The 22,907-nt window shown below is 42.0% G+C and overlaps 1 protein-coding gene across 2 annotated transcripts in view; it reads left to right on the plus strand.

Moving 5' to 3' along the window:
- FSTL5 (follistatin like 5) overlaps positions 1–22,907 on the plus strand; it is a 1,009,581-nt gene that overhangs the window by 697,483 nt on the left and 289,191 nt on the right. For both annotated transcript variants that reach the window (XM_063920448.1, XM_063920449.1), the window contains exon 7: positions 1,534–1,700. In XM_063920448.1, coding sequence (XP_063776518.1) covers positions 1,534–1,700 — 167 coding nt within the window. The remainder of the gene's footprint in view (positions 1–1,533; positions 1,701–22,907) is intronic.

Raw genomic sequence — 22,907 nt, forward strand, 5'->3', positions numbered from 1 at the left:
TCCGTGTACCAGTCTATGGGTGCATCCCCTAGTGTTAGACCTCTAGTGCGAGGAGTCACTGGGAGGTGGAGTCATATGATGTAGTTTCTGTTCCTCCATCACTGAGAGAGTGAGGAGAGTGTGACACACACAGAGACTGAGAGACAGAGTCCTGGTGTACAAGTGTGCAGAGCTGAGACTGGGAGCAGATCTCAGCTACAGAGACTCACAGTGTTCCAGTGCATGCATCATCTTCTCTACAGTGGGAGTCAGACTGCACGGCTGTGCAGTGCTCCATGCTTCACCATCACAGACATCTACTAATAAGTACTGCTACGTAATGCTGTTCCCTTGTGTGATATATGGGCTCCTGATTACCGCTATCAGTGTTACATCTGAGTCACCTGTGTTCATTAAATAAACCTGCATTACTGTTTAAGTCACAAAGTGTGTGCACTGACATCACTGCACCAGACAGCCTAGTAAACTCTGCCAAAAGATCAGATGCAGGTGGATCAGATAGAGATGCATCAGATGCAGATAGTTTAGTACAAATTGTATCCCATCCCAAAAATATACCTCCATTTGGCTTGGTTAGTTTGACTTTGACAGCTTCGGTTTCTCTCTCCTGGCTCTTGCAAGCTTCTGCGGGCAACATATTATCGATGCACAAGACACTAAAAACCTTTAAAAACATTTGGGCAACAGGAGCAAAGAGAATTCTGTAATGTCTGTTACTGTCTCCTTGCTCCCGAAAAGCTGGTCCTCTTTCAGACAGACATGGTATTGTTCACAGCTACTGTACATGCTGTCCGCTAAGGTGTGAAGAGGCTAAGAGTGTGGTATATGTTGCTTCACTCACCAGACCCCTTAAACAATAGACCTTAATTAGGTGTACTTTTGGATTGCGGTATTTTTTTTTTTTTTCAGATTCCACTCGTGACTACATCTTTAGTTTTAGATGACATTATTCCTCTTTATTACATAGCTTAAAACCATTTCAATGTTTATCATGTTGATCATAGGCAAATCTTAAATCTGGCTACTGCTTGCATATCTAATAGAAAGTTAAAAAAGCAAAGGTTGATAGGTTGTGTAGGTGGTCCTTTTAAAGGAGGTCTTAATGTATGTCTACAAATACAGAATATAATCTTCAACAAAAATGCAATGAAATATTGGTACGTTCTTGCTTGATCAATACATTAAACATGCAAGTCATTTTAAAAGCATATTTATATACAACATATTGGTGAATCCCTGAACACTTTGTTATTATGCAGAAAGCATTCTTTGGCCTTTAAATAATGCAACTACCTGGAGGTAAAATCTGTCATGCTTAGTATCTGTGTCTCTGGAACTATCTCAAGTGGGATGCACTTCTAATCCTCCCAGGTGATAGTTGTCATTCACTTTAGTAGAAATGTCAGATTGACCTTTTATTTTACATGTTTTAAGAAGTTTATTTTAGCATTCAACTTTTTTTATTTTTTATTAATGCTATCACTTTGCTAACAATTTGTTAATCACTTCTTAATCCAACGTGTCTTATTGCAGGGATTGTTCAGCTGAGTCTTCCAGAAGATCAGGCATTAAGTTTCACAACAGTAACAGTTGGACAAAGTGTTGTTTTAATCTGTGGAATACAAGGAAATATGAGACCTCCTATTATATGGAAACGAAACAACGTGATCCTGAACAGTTTGGATTTAGAAGATATCAATGTAAGTTTGGAGTGAGAAGTGTTACAAATCTCCTATATATGGATCCTCAGATAGTTACTAAGAGATACAAATCTTCAAGTAATTTATTTTTGGAAGCAGTAACTTCTGAACTGACCCTGTTGTATGTAGATCATAACCTTGTCATAGACAAAACTACTGATGCTGCCATTTATAGGACACTAATGCTTTTCACCATAGCAAAGGGTGTCCCAGAAAATAAACCCAATTTGTATTATACTGTAACTGATGTTCTAGGCCCAAAGAGGATAATGGGCCTGATTCAGATGTGGTCGCAACTTCACTGGTGTAGCAACTGAGCAATTATCAGTAGACTGCACATATATTGCGGCCACAGTGTGCACGTGCCAAGGTACCTTTGTAAGGCCGCTCACAGTGAGGAATCACTCACAGAGTGATTGACAGGAAGAGGCCATAACATGGTGTGTCGGAAAAAATGCAAGCGCACAGTGACCATTTTCGGGGCATGTCTGCGATCTCATACACTAATAAACATGGCGTCAGTGTAGTAGCTCCTGCAGTCAGGGAGTTGATGATCTTTGCATCTGCGTAACTATTGCAAAGGAGTACGCAGTTGCTGAGTGTGTTGTGATGTCTCCATTGGGCATCTCTGTTCACTTGTGAGTGGCTGCTACACTTGCAATATCTTGCGGTTCCATTACTGAAAACGATCGCTGCCGTGTCGGCATTCCGACCCCATCTGAATCATGCCTAATATGTACAATTTGTTCGTGTATTTCTTAAAGTAAAGGACACTTAATCTTACATACAGTACATAGCACTAGATTATGTTATGTTTTCTATTTAGCTCACTAATAGATGGATTTCCATAGTTTGTCATATACACAGTTCAAAAACATGATTTCATGAAAGTGATACCACAATATTAGCATTCTGTGGGAGAGCAGAGGGGAGTTAGGGACATAGGGACTGATTCAGAGATGTATCTTGAGAACGCTGCAGCTGCAAAAGTGTACTCAGATACTGCGTGAAAACATGCAAATGCTGCAGCTGCCTGGGTTTATATTGAGATGCTCATTGGTGGCTCTGTGAATCCCAGTGGCTGCATACAGAGATGCAGCATCGGTCGCAGATCAGTCAATTATCGAACCTCTGAGATTTTGAGCAGCTGAGACACACCTCAAAATTGGTTGCGACAATTCTGTGTTTTTGACACCACTCTCCCTCCTCCCTCATTGGTCACTGACTGTCAATCACTTTGCAGATAAATCCTCTCGACCATCATCACAAAAACATTGTGGCACATGCGTAGTGCAAATGCACAGTTGCTCGATAATCGCTCAACTGTGAAAACATCTGAAACTCTGAATCAGGCCCAGAATGTGGTTTGGAGAAAATTGGAAAGAGTTTGGGGAATAATATGTTTAGAAAGACGCTGGTTGGTTCTATAGGGATATAATTACTTGTGTGCATGCAGAAGCTGGTTAATGTGTCCATTAATGTGCTAGAATAGATAGCATAACTGGTTTAAGACATCTGTCAGTTGACCTTTTCAGTAGTCGTACAGTTTAGGTTTCTGTAAAACAACGTGACATAGTGGCGTTATACAGTAACCAACCTAAAAATATATGATTATAGGATTTTCTAACAAAGTTAAGTCAACTTAGTTTTGGTGTATACTTGAAATGATATCAAGGGGATAAAAGATATGTTTATACAGGGATCAGAGGTGAACTACCAGCAGTGCAACCAATACTTTGCACTGGGGCCCACAGTAAATAAAGGCCCACAGCCAGCTACACTAGCAGTACTAATAATGAGTCTCAGTGACTCATTATAGTATGCTGGCCAGTCAGTCACTGTGCAGGCTGCAGCCTTATGTTTTGTGTAGGGAGGGAGGACTGCGCTTATATAGTAGAGGAAAGGGAAATGTGGTACTGCTATACCTGCCTCTTGTTTTACAATAGAGAATATATAATGGTCAGCGCACTCAATAAGGGAAGGGTGTATACTGTGTATTAGGGTGGATGGGTATAAGTTAGGAAAAGAAAGGAGGGGAGTAGAGAGTTTGAGATGAGGATAGAAAATGTGTAGGATTTTAATGTAAACAATAGAAATGTTGGTTTAGTCTATGTTTCAAGTGATTTTCATGAGATAAGAGTAATGAAAAAATCTGAGTATTTATTGTAAAAAATTAATCAATTAAATGAAGTTTGTCTCTGTAGTAGCAATTGTGAGATGCTATATCATCAGGTATGTCATGCAGAATACCCTTCTGCTGTATACTCTCCTTGATCGTATACCTGTTAATGAAGGTCCCCTTGTGAGGGTGAATGTCAGGTGTTCCTTTAGGGTGCACCTTTACCATAGGTTTTGTGTTAAACCTACTGTATGTCCCTTCTATATTGATAAAAAATGATGCGGGCTTGATCTTATACTTACTGCCGGGGTGCGATCCGTGTGCCTGTGCCGGCTCAGCTTCCATCCCTGTTTCCTGTGGTGCCCTGTTCTCCTGAGGTGTCAGGCTTATTCGGGTCCCAGCATGAGTGCAGCGGCTGCTGGTCTCCTCTGGCTCGGGGTCCCGTTTCACTGCTTCAGTGTTCCCCGTGTCTCGTGATACCCGGCTCTCGTGTTGTAAAAGCTCTGTAGCTTCTCCCTCTCTGGTCAGGGAGGGGGATTGCTAGCATGATCAGTGTGTGCTATCTTTTTGGGTGAATTGGCAGAAGCCCAATGTGTTTCTGCACCGGAGTGCCTTTGTCAAGGATTACATGACCTGTGTTAATAGAGCCCTATAAGCTTCCTGGTGTTTGCTAATTGGTTCCTGATAGTCACCGCCCCCTTTTCCGTAGGATGACTAAGTTCTGAAACAGTTAAAAAAGAAAAAAGAAAAAAATAGACGTGCAGGTACCCCCCACTCAAAGCAAAACCAGCCCCGGGATCTTTGAGCTGATCCTGGTTGCTAAAATACAAGGTAAATCTGACTAGGGGTCTTCCATATTTCAACAACCAACATCAGCCTCTTGGTCCACCATCCAGAGGACATGTTTATATTGGTCCTTTCTGCTGCAGCATCACCCCCTCCCCCCAACTGGTCAGCCCTGGCCGGAGTTCTCTAGGGGAGTTTGTATATTAGCAAACAGGATCGGCTCAAATAGGCTGGAGCTGGTTATGCTTTGGGGGTGGGGGAACTGGCACATCTTTTTTTTTGTTAACTGTATCAGCACTTTACAGACAGAACCATTCCTGCATCTCATCGACCTGTGTATGCCTCCGTCAAACTCGCCAGCCAGAAGCTAGTCTATTTATTGGAGAGATTTTGGTAATGTTTTAGGTGTGAGTTGTTGCATTGTCCGAGTTGTATGTTTTCAATGGAAAAACATCTGGATGCAAGTTTTGGGATTGCAGGAAACGTAAGTTTGCATGATTAGGTGCAGGATAGCTTGGCAGGCACCATGGGGCTCTGTGGTCTGAGGTTGCACCCGCAGCGCCATCTGAATTGTGTGCACCCACCCGCTGCCTGCACTGTGTTGGCCTCCTTCCACTGCCCGCCCCCCGCTGGCTACTTCCTGATACTCACTTTTGCCCAGAGTGAAGTGAGGTAGAAGATGGTCAGAAGAGCCGAAGAACATACTGCTGTGGCCAAATAGTGAGTGACACAAGCATGACATACACACACAAACACACACACACACACACACACACACACACACACACACACCCTCTCTCTTTATAGGGGCTCTACCTGGCACAGTGTGTTTAAGAGGCTCTACTTGGAGCAGTGTGTTTAAGATGCTCTACCTGGTGTAATGTGTATAAAGTGGGCTTTAACTCTTGTAATGTGGGTAAGGGTCTCTACCTGGCGTAACGTGTATAAGAGGCTGTACCTGCCGTAACATGTATAAAAGGGGCTTTACCTGGCGTAAAGTGTAAGGGGCTCTACCTGGCATAATGTGTATAAGAGGCAAAATCTGTCTAACTGTGTATAAAGAGGGCTCTCATCCTGGCGTAATGTTTAGAAGGGGCACCATCAGGTGTAATGTGTGTAAGGGGCTCTAGCTGGCGTAATGGGCATAAAAGGGAATCTACCTTGCACAATGTGTATAAATGTGTATAAGGTGCTCTACCTGTTTTTATGTGTGTAAGGGGCTCTGCTCTTCTGTGGTGCAATGCATGTAAGGGGCTCTAACATGGCATAATGTGTATAAGGGTTTCTACTGCATGGTGTAATGTGACTGACAGAAACTACTGTGCGGTGTAATGTGAATTATTCTGTGGCCATACCCCTTCCCCATGAAGCCACACCCCTATATTTTTGCCAGGAACCTTTGGCACGCACTGTTCCTGTTTTTATTGTGATGCTAACTTCAAGTATTTTCATTATACTCTCTGCCATTCCCTTTACAGGATCTGTTTATAAGATAACATTTTAAGATCTTATTTATGTGCCCTGTGCATTTACAAACTACAGTAATACCTAAGTTGTGATGAGGCTCTACTATATTGAGTAGGAATACTGGTAAAGCTTGTGGGAAACTTGACTGCTCTAGATGAAGACCTTAATCAGTTGTGCTATACTGTATGTCTTATCTCCCTTCAGTTATTGTCATAACACCTACAGTGTATGTCAAGAGTCTATACTGAGGTAGTCCGGACGCATTTGTTGTTTCCAAATAAGCATAACAATAAGAGCAGGTAGCATGGATTCAAATGTAGGAAGAATTGCTCCAAGTTCTGTGTGCATGTAGGGCTGCTCTTGAGGTTTACAAGCCTAACAATAAATTATGTCTATAAAGTAATATCAGATCCCGGACTAACAGAAGTTTTATTAAATTCATACTTGTAAGTGATCAGATTTTTTTGTTTTACCTATAACATTTTGCAGGTACAGTATTATAGGTTTTGTTCAGTACTCACATAAAATGAACAGCTGCAAGCAAGCCAAGCTATTACATACCTTTTAACACTAATTTGCCCAACTGACATGGGTGGTCATTCCGAGTTGATCGCTAGCTGCAGTCTGAAGTCATTGCAAGCGCTGAGTAGGTATTGAGCTACTCCAAAACTGCACAAAAAAACATTGCCGCTGCTCTGCAATCCTTTCGGTCGCACTTCTGCTAAGCTAAAATACACTCCCAGTGGGCGGCGGCATAGCGTTTGCACTGCTGCTAAAAACTGCTAGCGAGCGATCAACTCGGAATGACCACCATTGTACAATAGTAGTGGCTACAGCTGTACATCAGCTGAGACCTCTTTAATACAAATTATGATTGCCATTACATTTGTGTATAAATCAGAAACTTTATTAAACAGCAACAGTTCTCATTTCAATTTATAGAATACCAACTGTTTTCTTCACCTTTTAAATTATAATAAGAGTAACTCTCAACTGAGATTTTATGAAAATAAATAGTAAAATTAAGGTAGCCTATTCATCATTGGGGCCAGGTGATTACGTATCCAACTCACTGCGAGTTGCGGCAGTAGATACATATGTCCCTGTGATCCCTAACAATGCTACTGAAGTAGCATTGTTACTTACTGGTACCGTGCCAACCAACTTCACATGCATGACCTCTATTCATGCAAGCATACAACCGCTAAGCACAGAGTGCAGAAGTGGTGGAAGCTTACTCAGGCTGGCCATATGATATGTACACCAGACTCCAGGAAGTCTGCATCTGACAACGCAGACTATGGATCCATCACACTTTCAAAACAGGGATGGAATGCCCCCTTTTTGAAAGACGGTGCTGGATGCCGCCCTAAATGGCGCAACATGTCAATCATGCTGTGGCTGACAGGGCTGCGAGCGACATTGCAATACTCATTGTGCACATGCTCAGAACGAACCATTGGGTTTGCATACAAATATGAATCAGGCCCAAATTGGATAAGTTACCCATGGTAATCGATAACATAGTAATCAGCTTTTAAAAATCAAGTATCTTGCATAGTCTGTAAAATGAGAGCTAAAAGCTGATTGGTATGGGCAACTTATCCACTTTATCTCTTTTTAAGGTTTGATACATCTCCCCATGGAGAGCTCTATACCAGAGAAGAGCTTGAATGTGGCCATAGAGTAGGTAGACAAGGCTAGAGTTGAAACCGTTGCCATAAGAAGTGGAGCTGATGGAAGACAGAGAGCAGAGCAACTACATGCACTGTGCATCTAAATGAGAGATATTTGGGGGTATTCAATTAGCTTTGACAATTTCAGAGCTATCGAATTCACTCACCTGCATATTCAATTGTAATTTTTTGCCCGTTTTTAAGGCATTTTCGACAATGCCTTTTCACTTCTTTTTTTCGTGAAAAGACATTGGCGAAAAAAAGCCTTCAAATCTGCAAAAACTACATGCGTTTTTGCTAGCACAGGTGCAAAAACGTGTGGATTCGCCAATTCACATGTTTTTCACTCCTGATGAATTTTTTGCCTAGGTGAAAACACAGCCCTGCTATTGAATTGGGCGAATCCCCATTTGCCCTAAAAAATAGCAAAAAGTGCAGTTTTTTTCACATAGGTGAAAAAATGTCCCTAGTTGAATACCCCCCATAGTGGGGAACCACTACACATAGATACTACTGTGTAAGAGATAAGAAATTTTTCTCATCACTTAACTGCAAGTCTCACAAGGAAAGCTACATGTATAACAGAAAGAGGACTGCTAGCCTTTTCCAGAAAGCTAACAGTCTTGCCAAAAGTTTGGTTAATTTATCAGGGAACTGTGAATTCCAAAGGATTTGAGACTAAACTGCAGGTAATCCATTACAAACTGCTAGAAATGTCAAGGGATTACAGATTTAATTGAGGGGTAAATGCAGAGTCAAGGTCAGGACAGGTGCAGATGGAGTTCACATCCAGTCCATACTGTATGTCCAGTGAAAGTGCAAGTCCAGTCTTGAGGTCCAGAGTTAGGCCCACTCTTTATGTTGCTAATACAGCTAATTTATTCACATCAATACAGGAGAACTATTCAGCCTTATGGTCTGTATTTGAAGAGTTCTCTCTAGGTTTCCAGAGTTGGTTAATTATCCATGTCAAGTATGATTAGCCCACTACAGTAGATGTTGCACAGCACCATACATGGGATTGATCGCCATGTATACTTTGCATATTGTATTATTGTCATCATATCTGTATGTCTTTTCATGGCTATATTAATCTAAAACGTAAAATTCTTATCAGAGGTTAAAGTTGTTATAATTTACCATCAAATTAATTAATTTCTCAAATGGCATTTAACCCTTTCTATTTTGAATGTGTGTGGACTGAGAGTTAATTTTTAGACAGGCAGGATTTCCCAAGTTATCCCCTGGCAGACCTCGCAAAGATCTGCAACAGCAAAGAGAGAACACTGCTCAGGTTGAGGCATTGCATTTAATATATTGATAAAGAGTTGTAGTTATAAGTCTATGTTTGCTGAGGTATGCAGTAGCACAGAGGCTACATACTTTTGCACTAAACTATAGCATCTCTTTATCTTTAGAAAGGTGTGATTCCATATACCGCCTCAGGCATCAGAGTGTTTAGGACAATCCTTGGCCTTTGCATTTTGAAAACAGAAAAACACAATAGTTTGCAACACAAACTCTTCATAAGCTTACCATATACAGTAATTTCCCATAGAGCTAGGCATAAAAACCATTGAGCAAATGCATGACTTTCCCTTATAACTTAATGTACTGTATATCAGTTCTCAATATGCCATACACACCTCACCCATATGCCACACATCTCACACAGCAGTACAGCCACAACCATCAAAGGAAGGAGGTAGATCACATGTGCAAAATGCCCTGCACCGTCTCCTACTCCATCTCTGACTGGCTGTGTTACGGTCACATGGTATGGGACACAGTTGCTCCCATTAATACTTATTCTCAGCTTTGTAAAGCAGGGAATTAACCTCATTTGTGCAGATGTATCAAACCTTGGCGTGAGATAAAGTTAAGAGAGATAAAGTACCTGCCAATCAGCTCCAAACACAGGCTGTGCAGCTGGCTGGGTCAGGATAAGCATACTATCGTTACCTATTACATATTCCACCAATGGTACATGTCTCATTGGGTGAGAACAGATGTTCGAAATTACTTTATTTCTTTTCATCAGGATTTGTTTTATGTACTGACTATCTCATTGTTATAATTGTTTTAGGCAATTAAAAAAACAACCAAAAAGAGTACTATGGTAACTCTGGTTCATCTCTGCATCAGCCCACAAGTGTGCAATATATCACCATTAGTGAAGTATGTTTAAACATATGTTCATATACTGTAAATACAAATTGAATAATAATAAATAACATGGCACCAGTCCTACCTGCTTGTACAGTTGAAAAACCTAGATTGCAAGATACACATTTATAAACAGGCAAATACCCAATCATGGTTATCAAACTACTAATCATAAGATAACCAACCAAATAAATTAAAGCAAATAGTTTTTCAAGGTTGAAAATAAGATTGTAAAATAAGATTGTATATCAGACATGATGACAGTACATGACAATTCATATATTAATTATGCGTTTCTTGTAAGATCAATATTTGAATAAAACATTTAAACACAGATAAGGGTAACATTTTAATTAGAATAATAATTAATTTCAAACGGAGTGTGTTGCTACCTCAACTCGCCTTTGTAAGTTATGCCTCTACAAGTTATCAAAATATTGTTATTAGAATGTAGCATATAGTTTAGGAAATATAATTAATTTTGTATGTATAGAGCAGTATAATAAAGCGAGGGTCAGTTACATTAAGGAACAGAATCAACTAAGCTCTGAAGCTGCTGAGACTTGTTCCAGTGGCTTCCGTCTGTTAACTTTAGAAGACCGATTCTTCTTACAGCATCTGGACGGGTGTGATATAATCAGTGCTTAAAGTGGTCCTAGAGAGGTGGTGGAACTCACCCCCCATGCCTGTGAAATAAAGGGATTGCACGCGTTGCAAAAAAAGGGCGTGACCTTGAATAGAAAGGAGCATGGGCACCCAATAATATCCCCAATTCAAATAACGCTGCACAGTAGCACATTAGTACAATCTTATTCACATTACACCACATAGTAGTGTCCCTTATTCATGTTGTGACACACATTAGTGCCCCTTATACACAAAGCCCACAGTAGTAGCACCCCAAATACACCTAATGCACACAGCAGTAGTGCCCCTTATGACCCCAGGAGTGATGCCTCTATGCAATGCTCTCATTATTATTGCCCCCAGTATTAATGCCCCTGTAGTTATGCCCCCCATAGTTATGCCCCCTGTAGATATGTCCCCAGTAGATATGCCTGCTGTAGATATGACCCCAGTTGGTTTGCCCCCAGTAGTTATGCCCACAGTTGGTTTGCCCCAGTAGTTATGCCCCCAGTTGATGTGCCCCCAAAAGTTATGCCCCCAGTCGGTGTGCCCCCAGTAGTTATGCTCACAGTTGGTGTGCCCTCCCTTGTTATGCCCCCAGTTGTTGTGCTCCCAGTATTTATGCCCACAGTTTGTTTGCTGCCCAGTAGATATGCCCCCACTTTCCCCTCTAGTAGCACTGCTTAGTGCTTACACACACACAAAAGAAAAAGAAAAAAAAACAATACTCACCAGCCCCACTCCTGCTTATGGACCACAGCCTCCATCTGGTGGCTGCTCTTCGCAGCTATGGGAGAGAAGTCATGACGTCTCTCTCATAGCGCCGCCCAGCTGCACACTGCCTGAGCCGGAAGCCGGAGCTTAGGGGAAAGAGCCGGCGACCGCTGGTAACACAGTCTCAGCGGGCACCCGGCATTTCCCTTGGTTAGGTGAGCCGGAGGAGGTGGAACTGTGTTCCATCTCCAAATGGAAGTGGCGGAATGCAGTTATTATACTTTTTGGTATAATAGTGTGTAGTTAGACAGGCAATTGATAGACACCACATATTAGACAGTCAAAAGGTTGACAGGGTCAAAAGGTCAACATAAAAAGCAGACAGTACAAAAGGTCGACAGGGTCAAAAGGTTGACATGAAAAAGTTTTTTTTTTTTGCATTTTTGGGGTTTGTGTGGGTAGTTTTGTCATCTGGGACTCCCAATTGTAGAAAGGCATCTGCTCGCCATGCTTTGGCCTTGGTGGCTCGCTGTGCTCGCCACAATATTTATAGCCATCTCTATGCTGACATTGATAGAGAAGGTATGAAAAAGTCCAAAAACATGTAAAATAAAAAAACTTGTGTCTACCTTTTTATGTCGACCATTTTACTGTTGACCTTTTGACCATGTCGACATTTTGTACTGTCTACATTTTCCCTTTTCAATTGTTTTTATCGTCTTTTCAAAGAAATAAAAAAGAAAAAAAACATAATAAAACATAAAAAGGTACCATACAGAGCATATGAGCAACATGCATATAGAGCCATAGATCAATTGTTTAAAATGCAGAATACATACAAAATTCAAATCTGATCCAATACTGTAATTTGTTTACATTGCAAAAGCTTACTGATATAGAGCTAACAAGTCCAATTTACCCTATCAATACTCCATCAGTAAAATATTCTCTATTTCTCTAGTTATAATATTGTCTCACCATATAGACCATTTTACTACAGATAAGTTGGCGCTATCCAGATGTTTACAGTTAATGGTTTCCATTAAATAAGCATGATGTACTTTATGGACAATTTTCTTTAAAGATGGAGCAGTTGGAGATTTCCATTGTTGTGCAATTGCTGCTTTTGTATTAATATGTGGCATAAAACGTCTGTAGGCTGCATATCTGTTTGATAAAGATGGGGTAATGCGACACTTGGTGACATCTCTATACGCAGCTTTAAAACCCTAAAGATAAGTTCAAAAACTACCACCCAAAGAGGTTGAAAGTCTGTACAGCTCCAAAAAACATGAAAAACATCACCAGTCTCCATACAATCACGCCAGCAATATTTGGACTTGGTTGGCCATATAGAGTGCAATTTAGCCGGTGTAAAGTAGAGCCTGTGAAGAATCTTATATTGGAGTTCAAGATGGTTATAGCAATTGGACAACTGGTGGGCCTGGGTATATATTGATTCCCATTGTTGGTTCGAGAACATTATCTTAATGTCTGCCTCCCACCTTAACTGTGATTTTACTTTATTCTCTGAGTTGCAATTTAAACATTATTTATACCAGAAACTAATATGTCCTCTAGTGCTGCCCATACTTAATTTATTCATGATGTTCTGTTATGGATTAAGAATCAGGCCACAGCACATATGAACTATCCAATGTCTTATACGGAGAAAGGTCAAATAATCTGAAGGGAATTGCCCTTTTTGGTTTTGCAATTGTACAAAAGTGATAACAGAAGTATTGCTTATTATGTCTGCTAAGGTGGTTAGTCCCTTCTGAATCTAATGTTTGATTTTTAGATTGGGTAAGAGTCTAGATATGGCCTGCAGAGATAACGCCCCTGATAGAACTGAAATACATTTAGAACTATTAATCATATGATCCCATGATTTAAGTAAATCTAATATCGATTTTGCCATGGTTTTCTCAAGCAGACGAAGACGAACTGAAGTCCAAAGGAGGTCTCAAAGAGGGTAGTTCGGTACAAGATCCTGTTCCATATCTACCCAAATTCTAGAGCCCCTTGGAAGAGCCCAGTTACTCATCTGTTTAATTAAGCATGCATATTGATATGCAAATAAATCTGGTACATTCAAACCAACTTTACTTGTTGGTTTTATTAAATGTGAGAAAGTTAATCGTGGTGGTTTCTTTCACCAGATATATGCAAGAATCTGTTTGTGTAAAGTTTAAACTATGGATAATTGAATTTGGGATATAATATGGAATGTTATGGAATAAAAACATCAGTTTCGGCAGAAGCATCATTTTAAATGTTGCTAATCTGCCCAGCCGTGAGACCTCATACCCTTGCCAAACATGCATTAAAGCTGTAATCTATCTCAACAGCGGTGTAAATTTTAATTCCACACAGTTACCTAATTTATTTTGAATAGATATACCCAAATAGCATATAAAATCTTTCTTCCACTTACTGTATATGGATATCTTTGCATTAGTATAGATAATTTTTCCTTACTCAGGTTAAGCCCCTTTGCCTAAGTTTTGGACCACCAATTGTAGAAAGGCATCCACTCGCTATGCTTTGGGCTCGGTGGCAAGCGCCAACTTTATGATGACGTGGATAGAGAAGGTATGAAAAAGTCCTAAAACATTTAAAAAAAAAAAACTGTCTACCTTTTTTATGTTGACTACTTTCATGTCAGCCTTTTGACCATGTCTACATTTTGTACTGTCTACCTTTTTCATGTCGACCATTTCACCCTGTTGACCTGATGTCTGTCTAACATATGGTGTCTATCCTTTGACTGTCTAACTAGACACTGTCTATCTATTATCCGGGTACCCTTATGGACATGCGAGCAGAATCAGCCTATCATAATGGGCAGAAAAGTGTGCAACACAAGCTGCCGATGGTAACTTGCTTTGAATTTAATCAAGCCATGTAAACAAGGGTGTCACTTCCATAGGTGCAGAGAGTGCAGCTGCTCTCGGGCCCAGAGCTCACCTTCCCTGTCACAGTTACATGTGTTATATACATTTCTTTAACGTCCTAGTAGATGCTGGGGACTCTGTAAGGACCATGGGGAATAGACGGGCTCCGCAGGAGACATGGGCACTTTAAGAAAGAATTTATATTCTGGTGTGCTCTGGCTCCTCCCTCTATGTCCCTCCTCCAGACCTCAGTTTGAATCTGTGCCCGGACGAGCTGGGTGCTGTTCAGTGAGCTCTCCTGAGCTTGCTGTAAGAAAGTATTTTGTTAGGTTTTTTATTTTCAGGGAGCTCTGCTGGCAACAGACTCCCTGCATCGTGTGACAGAGGGGAGAGAAGCAGCCCTACTTTCTGAAGATAGGTCCTGCTTCTTAGGCTACTGGACACCATTAGCTCCAGAGGGATCGTACACAGGATCTCATCCTCGTCGTCCGATCCCAGAGCCGCGCCGCCGTCCCCCTCGCAGAGCCGGAAGACAGAAGCCGGGTGAGCATGAGAAGCAAGAAGACTTCTAAATCGGCGGCAGAAGACTCCAGTCTTCACTGAGGTAGCGCACAGCACTGCAGCTGTGCGCCATTGCTCCCACACACCTCACATACTCCGGTCACTGTAAGGGTGCAGGGCGCAGAGGGGGCTCCCTGGGCAGAAATTGGGACCTCTTTGGTAAAGTTTAGCATATATACAGTTGGGCACTGTATATATGTATGAGCCCTCGCCAAGAATTGTACATTTAAGCACTGTTGCTGATCAGCGTAGCACGTTCTCTGGAAGTGTTACGGCAACACGGCTGGATTCTAAATATTCCAAAGTCGCAGTTGATTCCTACGACTCGTCTGCCTTTCCTGGGCATGATTCTGGACACAGCAAATGGTCCGGATCACATCTTCAGATGCATCGGTTAATCACCCTATCCCCCAGGGCCAGGGTGTCTCTCCTGTGGTGGCTGCAGAGTGCTCACCTTCTCGAGGGACGCAGATTCGGCATTAAGGACTGGGTCCTGGTGACCACGGATGCAAGCCTCCGAGGGTGGGGGGCAGTCACACAGGGAAGAAATTTCCAAGGTCTGTGGTCAAGTCAGGAGACTTGCCTTCACATCAACATCCTGGAACTAAGGGCCATATACAACACCCTACGTCAAGCGGAGACCCTGCTTCACGACCAACCGGTTCTGATTCAGTCAGACAACATCACCGCTGTGGCTCATGTACACCGACAAGGTGGCACAAGGAGCAGGGTGGCGATGGTGGAAGCCACCAGAATTCTTCGCTGGGCAGAGAATCACGTAAGCGCACTGTCAGCAGTGTTCATCCCGGGAGTGGACAACTGGGAAGCAGACTTCCTCAGCAGGCACAACCTCCACCCGGAAGAGAGTGGGGACTTTATCAAGAAGTCTTCACGCAGATTGCAAGTCGGTGGGAACTGCCACAGGTGGACATGATGGCATCCCGCCTCAACAAAAAGCTACAGAGGTATTGCACCAGGTCAAGAGACCCTCAGGCGATAGCTGTGGACGCACTGGTGACGCCGTGGGTGTTCCAGTCGGTCTATGTATTTCCTCCTCTTCCTCTCATACCCAAGGTGCTGAGAATCATAAGAAAAAGAGGAGTGAGAACAATACTCATTGTTCCGGATTGGCCAAGAAGGACTTGGTATCCAGATCTGCAAGAAATGCTCACAGAGGAACCGTGGTCTCTGCCTCTAAGACAGGACTTGTTACAACAGGGGCCCTGTCTGTTCCAAAACTTACCGCGGCTGCGTTTGACGGCATGGCGGTTGAACGCCGGATCCTAGCAGAGAAAGGCGTTCCGGATGAGGTCATTCCTATGCTGATAAAGGCTAGGAAGGACGTGACAGCTCAACATTATCACCGTATATGGCGAAAATATGTTGCTTGGTGTGAAGCCAGGAATGCCCCTACGGAGGAATTCCAGCTGGGCCGTTTTCTTCACTTCCTACAGTCGGGAGTGACTTTGGGCCTAAAATTGGGTTCCATTAAGGTCCAGATTTCAGCCCTATCCATTTTCTTTCAAAAAGAACTGGCTTCTCTACCTGAAGTTCAGATGTTTGTAAAGGGAGTGCTGCATATTCAGCCCCCTTTTGTGCCTCCAGTGGCACCTTGGGATCTTAACGTGGTGTTGAGTTTCCTAAAATCCCACTGGTTTGAACCACTCAAAACGGTGGAATTGAAATATCTCACGTGGATGGTGGTCATGCTACTAGCCTTGGCTTCGGCTAGGCGTGTGTCAGAATTGGCGGCTTTGTCACATAAAAGCCCCTATCTGGTTTTCCATGTGGATAGAGCAGAATTGCGGACCCGTCCTCAATTTCTGCCGAAAGTGGTTTCATCCTTTCATATAAACCAACCTATTGTGGTGCCTGTGGCTACTACTAACTTGGAGGATTCCGGGTTACTTGATGTGGTCAGGGCTTTGAAGGTTTATGTAGCCAAAACGGCTGGGGTCAGGAAAACAGAATCTTTGTTTATCCTGTATGCTTCCAACAAGCTTGGTGCTCCTGCTTCAAAGCAGACTATTGCTCGCTGGATCTGTAACACGATTCAGCAGGCTCATTCTGCGGCTGGATTGCCGCTGCCAAAATCAGTTAAGGCCCATTCCACTAGGAAGGTGGGTTCTTCTTGGGCGGCTGCCCGAGGGGTCTCGGCATTACAGCTGTGCCGAGCGGCTACTTGATCAGGTTCAAACACTTTTGCAAAGTTCTACAAGTTTGATACCCTGGCTGAGGAGGACCTTGTGTTTGCTCATTCGGTGCTGCAGAGTCATCTGCACTCTCCCGCCCGTTTGGGAGCTTTGGTATAATCCCCATGGTCCTTACGGAGTCCCCAGCATCCACTAGGACGTTAGAGAAAATAAGATTTTACTTACCGGTAAATCTATTTCTCGTAGTCCGTAGTGGATGCTGGGCGCCCGTCCCAAGTGCGGACTTTTTCTGCAATGCTTGTATATAGTTATTGCTTAACTAAGGGTTATGTTATAGTTGCATCAGGGTTGATCTGATGCTCTGTTGTTGTTCATACTGTTAACTGGGTTAGTTTATCACAAGTTATACGGTGTGATTGGTGTGGCTGGTATGTTTCTTGCCCTGGATTAACAAAATCCTTTCCTTGTACTGTCAGCTCTTCCGGGCACAGTTTCTCTAACTGAGGTCTGGAGGAGGGACATAGAGGGAGGAGCCAGAGCACACCAGAATATAAATTCTTTCTTAAAGTGCCCATGTCTCCTGCGGAGCCCGTCTATTCCATATGGTCCTTACGGAGTCCCCAGCATCCACTACGGACTACGAGAAATAGATTTACCGGTAAGTAAAATCTTATTTTTTTTACTGTTAGGTGATACATTCGGGCCCTTACAAACTCTTGTCTTGGGACCTACAATATATCTAGGTAGGCCCCTGGACCTGCTCATTGTAATGTGATATAAAATGAACTGGAGGGCATTACAATGTTACATATTGAGAACAGGGGCGCTGTAATGTGGCACTCTATGAAGTGGAGGCATTATAGTATGGTATAATATGAACTGGGGGCATTATGTCATAATGTGATTTGGGCATACTGTTTTGCATAATATGTACTGGCAGCCCTACAATGTGACAACATGTAAACTAGGGAACTACTGTGGTTCATAAAATAAACTAGGGCACTATTATGGGGCATAACATTAACAACTGCTGCTTAAAGGTGTGTCTCTAGAAGCATTGGGTCAGGGGCCCATTCAAAATGTTTCTATAGGGCTCACAAAGTTCTGGTCCTCCCCCACTAAACAAAATCACCTTTTTGCTGCTGATTCAGAGATGCACGTTAGTCATCCACAATCACACTTGTACTGATTGCATAAATCGAATTGCTCATATGCCAAGTTGCATGCATCTGTGATATTGCATTGCCGCATCCATACACAGCCATCATCATTATTAGCACACTGCATACACACATCTGAGAATAGTCCCCAATTCTGACTAAATGCCCTCAGCATGAACTCGCTCAGTTTAGCCTTCATTGCAACCCGATCCTGTAGAGATACACAAACTTTCTCAGTACCAGCAAATATTAATTAACATTTCAATTGTGAATATCACACAGTTACAGACGTGTTATAATTACTGCTAGAAAGATTATACATTTTAACACTTAATCTAAATGTACTTGTATTATTATTATTATTATTATTGTATTATTTGTAAAGATCCAACATAGTATAATGAGGGTATCTTAGTACAAATACAGTGATATACATTGACATAAAACAGAAAATTATGATGACCCTCCTCAGAAATTACAATGTAAGAGGTTACAGTACACACTTAATTTGCCGGATGTAAAGAAGTCCGAGTCGGCCGGAGGTGCGGATTCCCAGCTAAACTGTGTTTTAAAAATTACAGGAGCTGGTTGGCTTGTACTTTATTTCCATCCACTTTTCTGTCTCTCCAAGGCTTAATACATACAGGTGCACTGACAGCTTTGCTGGGCGGGGGGTGGGCATGACCAATGAGGAGTGTGTGGCCAAATCACTGTCTTAAAAATAGTAAAACAACAACATACATGCAGCCACGAAGTGTGTGCATGCCGCATGGTGGGGGTTCATTGTTGTCATAACCGGTGGGTGGTGGGCAGTGAAGAGAGCATTCCCGCTGCCATAGACAGGGAGGGGGACTCAGCCGGTATGTATTGGCTCAGGTAGTGGGTTGATAAGCTACCGCTACCCATTGTTATATATTAGTGTTCACAGAGGCATTTGCGGGTAACCCACAATTAGTAGCAGACAAAAGAATTGTGGCGGTGTGCATTCCCACCATGTGTACGCATCGTGGAAATGCCATGCCATGCTGCTCTTTTGAGCAAATATGTTTGAGGACACATCTATATGTGAAACAAAAATGCATTTAGACTTGGTTCTCATCCCCAAGATATCTCATGCAAATGTCCCAAAATATGGAAAAATCCTCTATCCAAATACTTGCTTTCCCAAGCATTTTAGATATGGGAGACCCAATCAGTAATCAGGGCCGGATTAAGGTCTGTAGGGGCCCCAGGGCAACAAACCTGTGGGGCCCCCATCAGTTACTATATACACATACCAGTTTTATCCTTATTGAAGGAAACAGGTGGCACTCCGAGACTGCAGTAATATCACTTGTTTATTGCTTTGAAAGCAATAAACAAGTGATTTTACTGCAGTCTCGGGGTGACACCTGTTTCCTTCAATAAGGATAAAACTGGTATGTGTATATATATATATATATATATATACATACATACATACATGTGTGTGCACTGCACATACAGTATACATAGGTGTGTGCAGTCCCTGCAGCATTGCTTACCTCAGCCCAGCTGCTGCAGGATCCCTCCTATTCGCCCACTCTGTGCCCAATAGCAGCTGCAGCCCGCAGGTTATTCTGCCCGCAATCACTACAGAAGCAGTGCACCGAGTCTCCCTGGATACGCTTCTTCTCCCACCCACCGCCAGCCACCTCCTCTTTGGTCCGCCTCCTTTGCATTGGGTGCAGCCACCTCTGTGTGTGGGTGCCCCGGGATGACCGCCCCTGTCGCCCCCCCTTCCCCTGTAGTATGGCAGCTGTTGTATAAAGGTACTGTGCTAGTTCCTGGATCCCGGAAGTTAGAGTATAAACTAATGCTAGTTCCTGCCTCCAGCAGTTGGTAGTTGCAGATACAGAACTGGTAACTGGATGTGGTAGATAGGTCATTAAAGGTACAGCACTAGTTCCTGGATTTGTGTAGTTGGTAACTTTAACTACAGCACTACAGTAGCTACTGGATCTGGAACTGTATGTACTGTACAGCACTAGCTCCTTGACCTGGACAATTTGTAATTCTATGCACTGTGCTAATTTATCATTACAAGTGATCATTTTTGTAGTATAGTTAAGTTTAGTAAATATGTTTTTATTTTTTAAGTACCCATCATTGGAAACTATAGTTCTATTTGCAAACTGATTTTTTTTGTTGAAAATGGAGTAAGTGGTGTCAAGGGCAATATAACCTAGCACAAGCCCTAATGGTTATTTAATGGGTTGTTTTATTGTTCTCAGTATGGCAAATTGTATCTCCGTATTAGTCATGAATCTGACTTGATGGAATGAACTATAGGAGATTAAGCACAGTCTTTTGATGAAACGTCTATCTATATTAGCATAAATAACATCACTTATTCAGATATCATGTTCAGATTCAAAATGCTAATGGCAAAGTTTTGAAGAGTGGTCCTCCACTACAGTCACTACAATAGTTTTTATTCTATTCTAACAATTACCACATATGTTCTTATATTCACTATAATAAACCTGTCTGCTCTCATCATCTTGAGCTACAAACTGTATTGTAACTAAGCTTTCAAACAGTTTTCATTTTTTCAAAGAAACTTTTGACTAAAAGTATTCATCGACTATAGTTTATTTCAGGTCTAAAATTAGACTAAAATAAAAATGGAGATCCACTGACTATCTGGTTAAAATCAAGCAAAATAAAAGCGACTAAGACTAAATACAAATTTAAAATCCTTGTAAAAAGTAGCACTGGTAGTAGAGTTTGACATTCTTAAAGAAAAATGATGTGTTCTAGATATTTGCAGAAAATAAATATGACCTGCTGTAATGGACACAGAATTGTGGATTGCATTTATTTGTTCTAACAAAATTAAGGCATTCACTTGTATTTGATATATGGAAGCACTATGGTAAATCAGGCTCGGGGAGGGGGGAGGATGATGTAATAGGGTGCGAGAATCAGAAAGTGAGAGATTATGTGAGAGTCCTCTGTTTTTTTTAAAGTACCAATCAGTTACATGGCAAAACCAGGTTGATTTTGCCATGCAAATGATTGCCACTGTAAAAGAACTCTCACAAAATCTTGCACTTCCAGATGCTCACACCCTATTACTTTCCTATCAGTAACATATTCTCAGCCTGCCGAGCCTACATTACTTAGCACATAGTTAAAGGTATAGTACTGTATGCAATGGGAATTTTACAGAAATGTTCTTCAAAACGGTATAATTAAACTGTTTGTAAAAGTTATGACTAAAACATTGACTAAAATTAGACTAAAATAAAAACTGAGAACCACTGACTAAATCTTGACTAAAACAAAGCAAAAAAAAACCCCCTAAAATGTGACTTTAAAGCAACTGCAATTTTAAGTGGCATTTGCGTGAGCGTGCGTAGAATGTAGAAATGTAGAAAAAAATAATATTATAATTACAGATGTGTCTAGTATAAACCAACTACAATTTTATGTAAGCGACTAAGACTAAAACTACATTTAAAATTATTTTCAAATTTAACACTGCTTTCAAAGTGTTTTGAGTCAAAGCTTTCGGATGTACAGATGTGTCCTCTTGCATCTTTGCCTGTGATGCATTCGCATAGCTGGCAAAGACCCCCAGCACAGCATGGCATTTGCGGGAGCATGCGTAGAAAAGTAAAAAAAAAAGAATATTATAATTACAGATGTGTCCTCATACACCCAGCCTCAATACACCATGAATCGTGAAATGCCTGACGTGAGTGAGCCGCAAAGTCTACTCTGCTAATGTCAGATGTATTTTTTTGCCAAAAATGTGTCTTAGTCACAACGCAATGTGATATGACACTTGTATATTGTGTGTGGCTGTGTCTGTATATGGAGCAGAACAGTACTTGTATTGAAAAAAAGCTGTGGCTGCTACATTGTAGCAGGTTGTATTCAGATTCAGAAACTCATACGCACACAGATATACAAGTGTCATATATCAAATGAATCAGTCCCTGTGTGCATCCTAGTCACATTGTATTGCAACTAAGATGCATTATTTAGCTAAAAACAAAACAAAAAAACATGCCCAACACCAGGAGATTCTCACGTGTTTAGTGCAATTGCAGCGAAGATGTATCACACTCACTGAGGAAGTCAATGGGGTAAATTTACTAAGCTCCCGATTTTGACCGAGATGCCGTTTTTTCATCAAAGTGTCATCTCGGTAATTTACTAAGCAATAATCACGGCAGTGATGAGGGCATTCGTAATATTTTGAAGTCCAAGAAAAAAATCACGAATGAATACACCATCGGTCAAAACGCGGCTGTTTAAGTATGAATCTCGGTCATTTACTAAGAAGTGCACAGCAAAAAAAAAACAAACACTGCCGTGAAAAATTACAACTCGTAAAAAAGTGCTAAAAAAAAACAGACCTACTTTTTTTTTCCGTGATTGGATAGGCATGCAGGGATCCATGAGATCCGTGCATGTATATCAGTGGGAAGGGGTGGGAAAGTTGTTATTTTATTATAAAAAATTGCGTGGGGTCCCCCCTCCTAAGCATAACCAGCCTCGGGCTCTTTGAGCCGATCCTGGTTGCAGAAATATGGGGAAAAAATTGACAGGGGTTCCCCCATATTTAAGCAACCAGCATCGGGCTCTGCGCCTGGTCCTGGTTCCAAAAATACGGGGGACAAAAAGAGTAGGGGTCCCCCGTATTTTTAAAACCAGCACCGGGCTCCACTAGCTGGACAGATAATGCCACAGCCGGGGGTCACTTTGATATAGTGCCCTGCGGCCGTGGCATCAAAAATCCAACTAGTCACCCCTGGCCGGGGTACCCTGGGGGAGTGGGGACCCCTTCAATCAAGGGGTCCCCCCCCCAGCCACCCAAGGGCCAGGGGTGAAGCCCGAGGCTGTCCCCCC

The sequence above is a fragment of the Pseudophryne corroboree genome, chromosome 1, assembly GCF_028390025.1.
Source record: "Pseudophryne corroboree isolate aPseCor3 chromosome 1, aPseCor3.hap2, whole genome shotgun sequence".
Lineage (NCBI taxonomy): Eukaryota > Metazoa > Chordata > Amphibia > Anura > Myobatrachidae > Pseudophryne > Pseudophryne corroboree.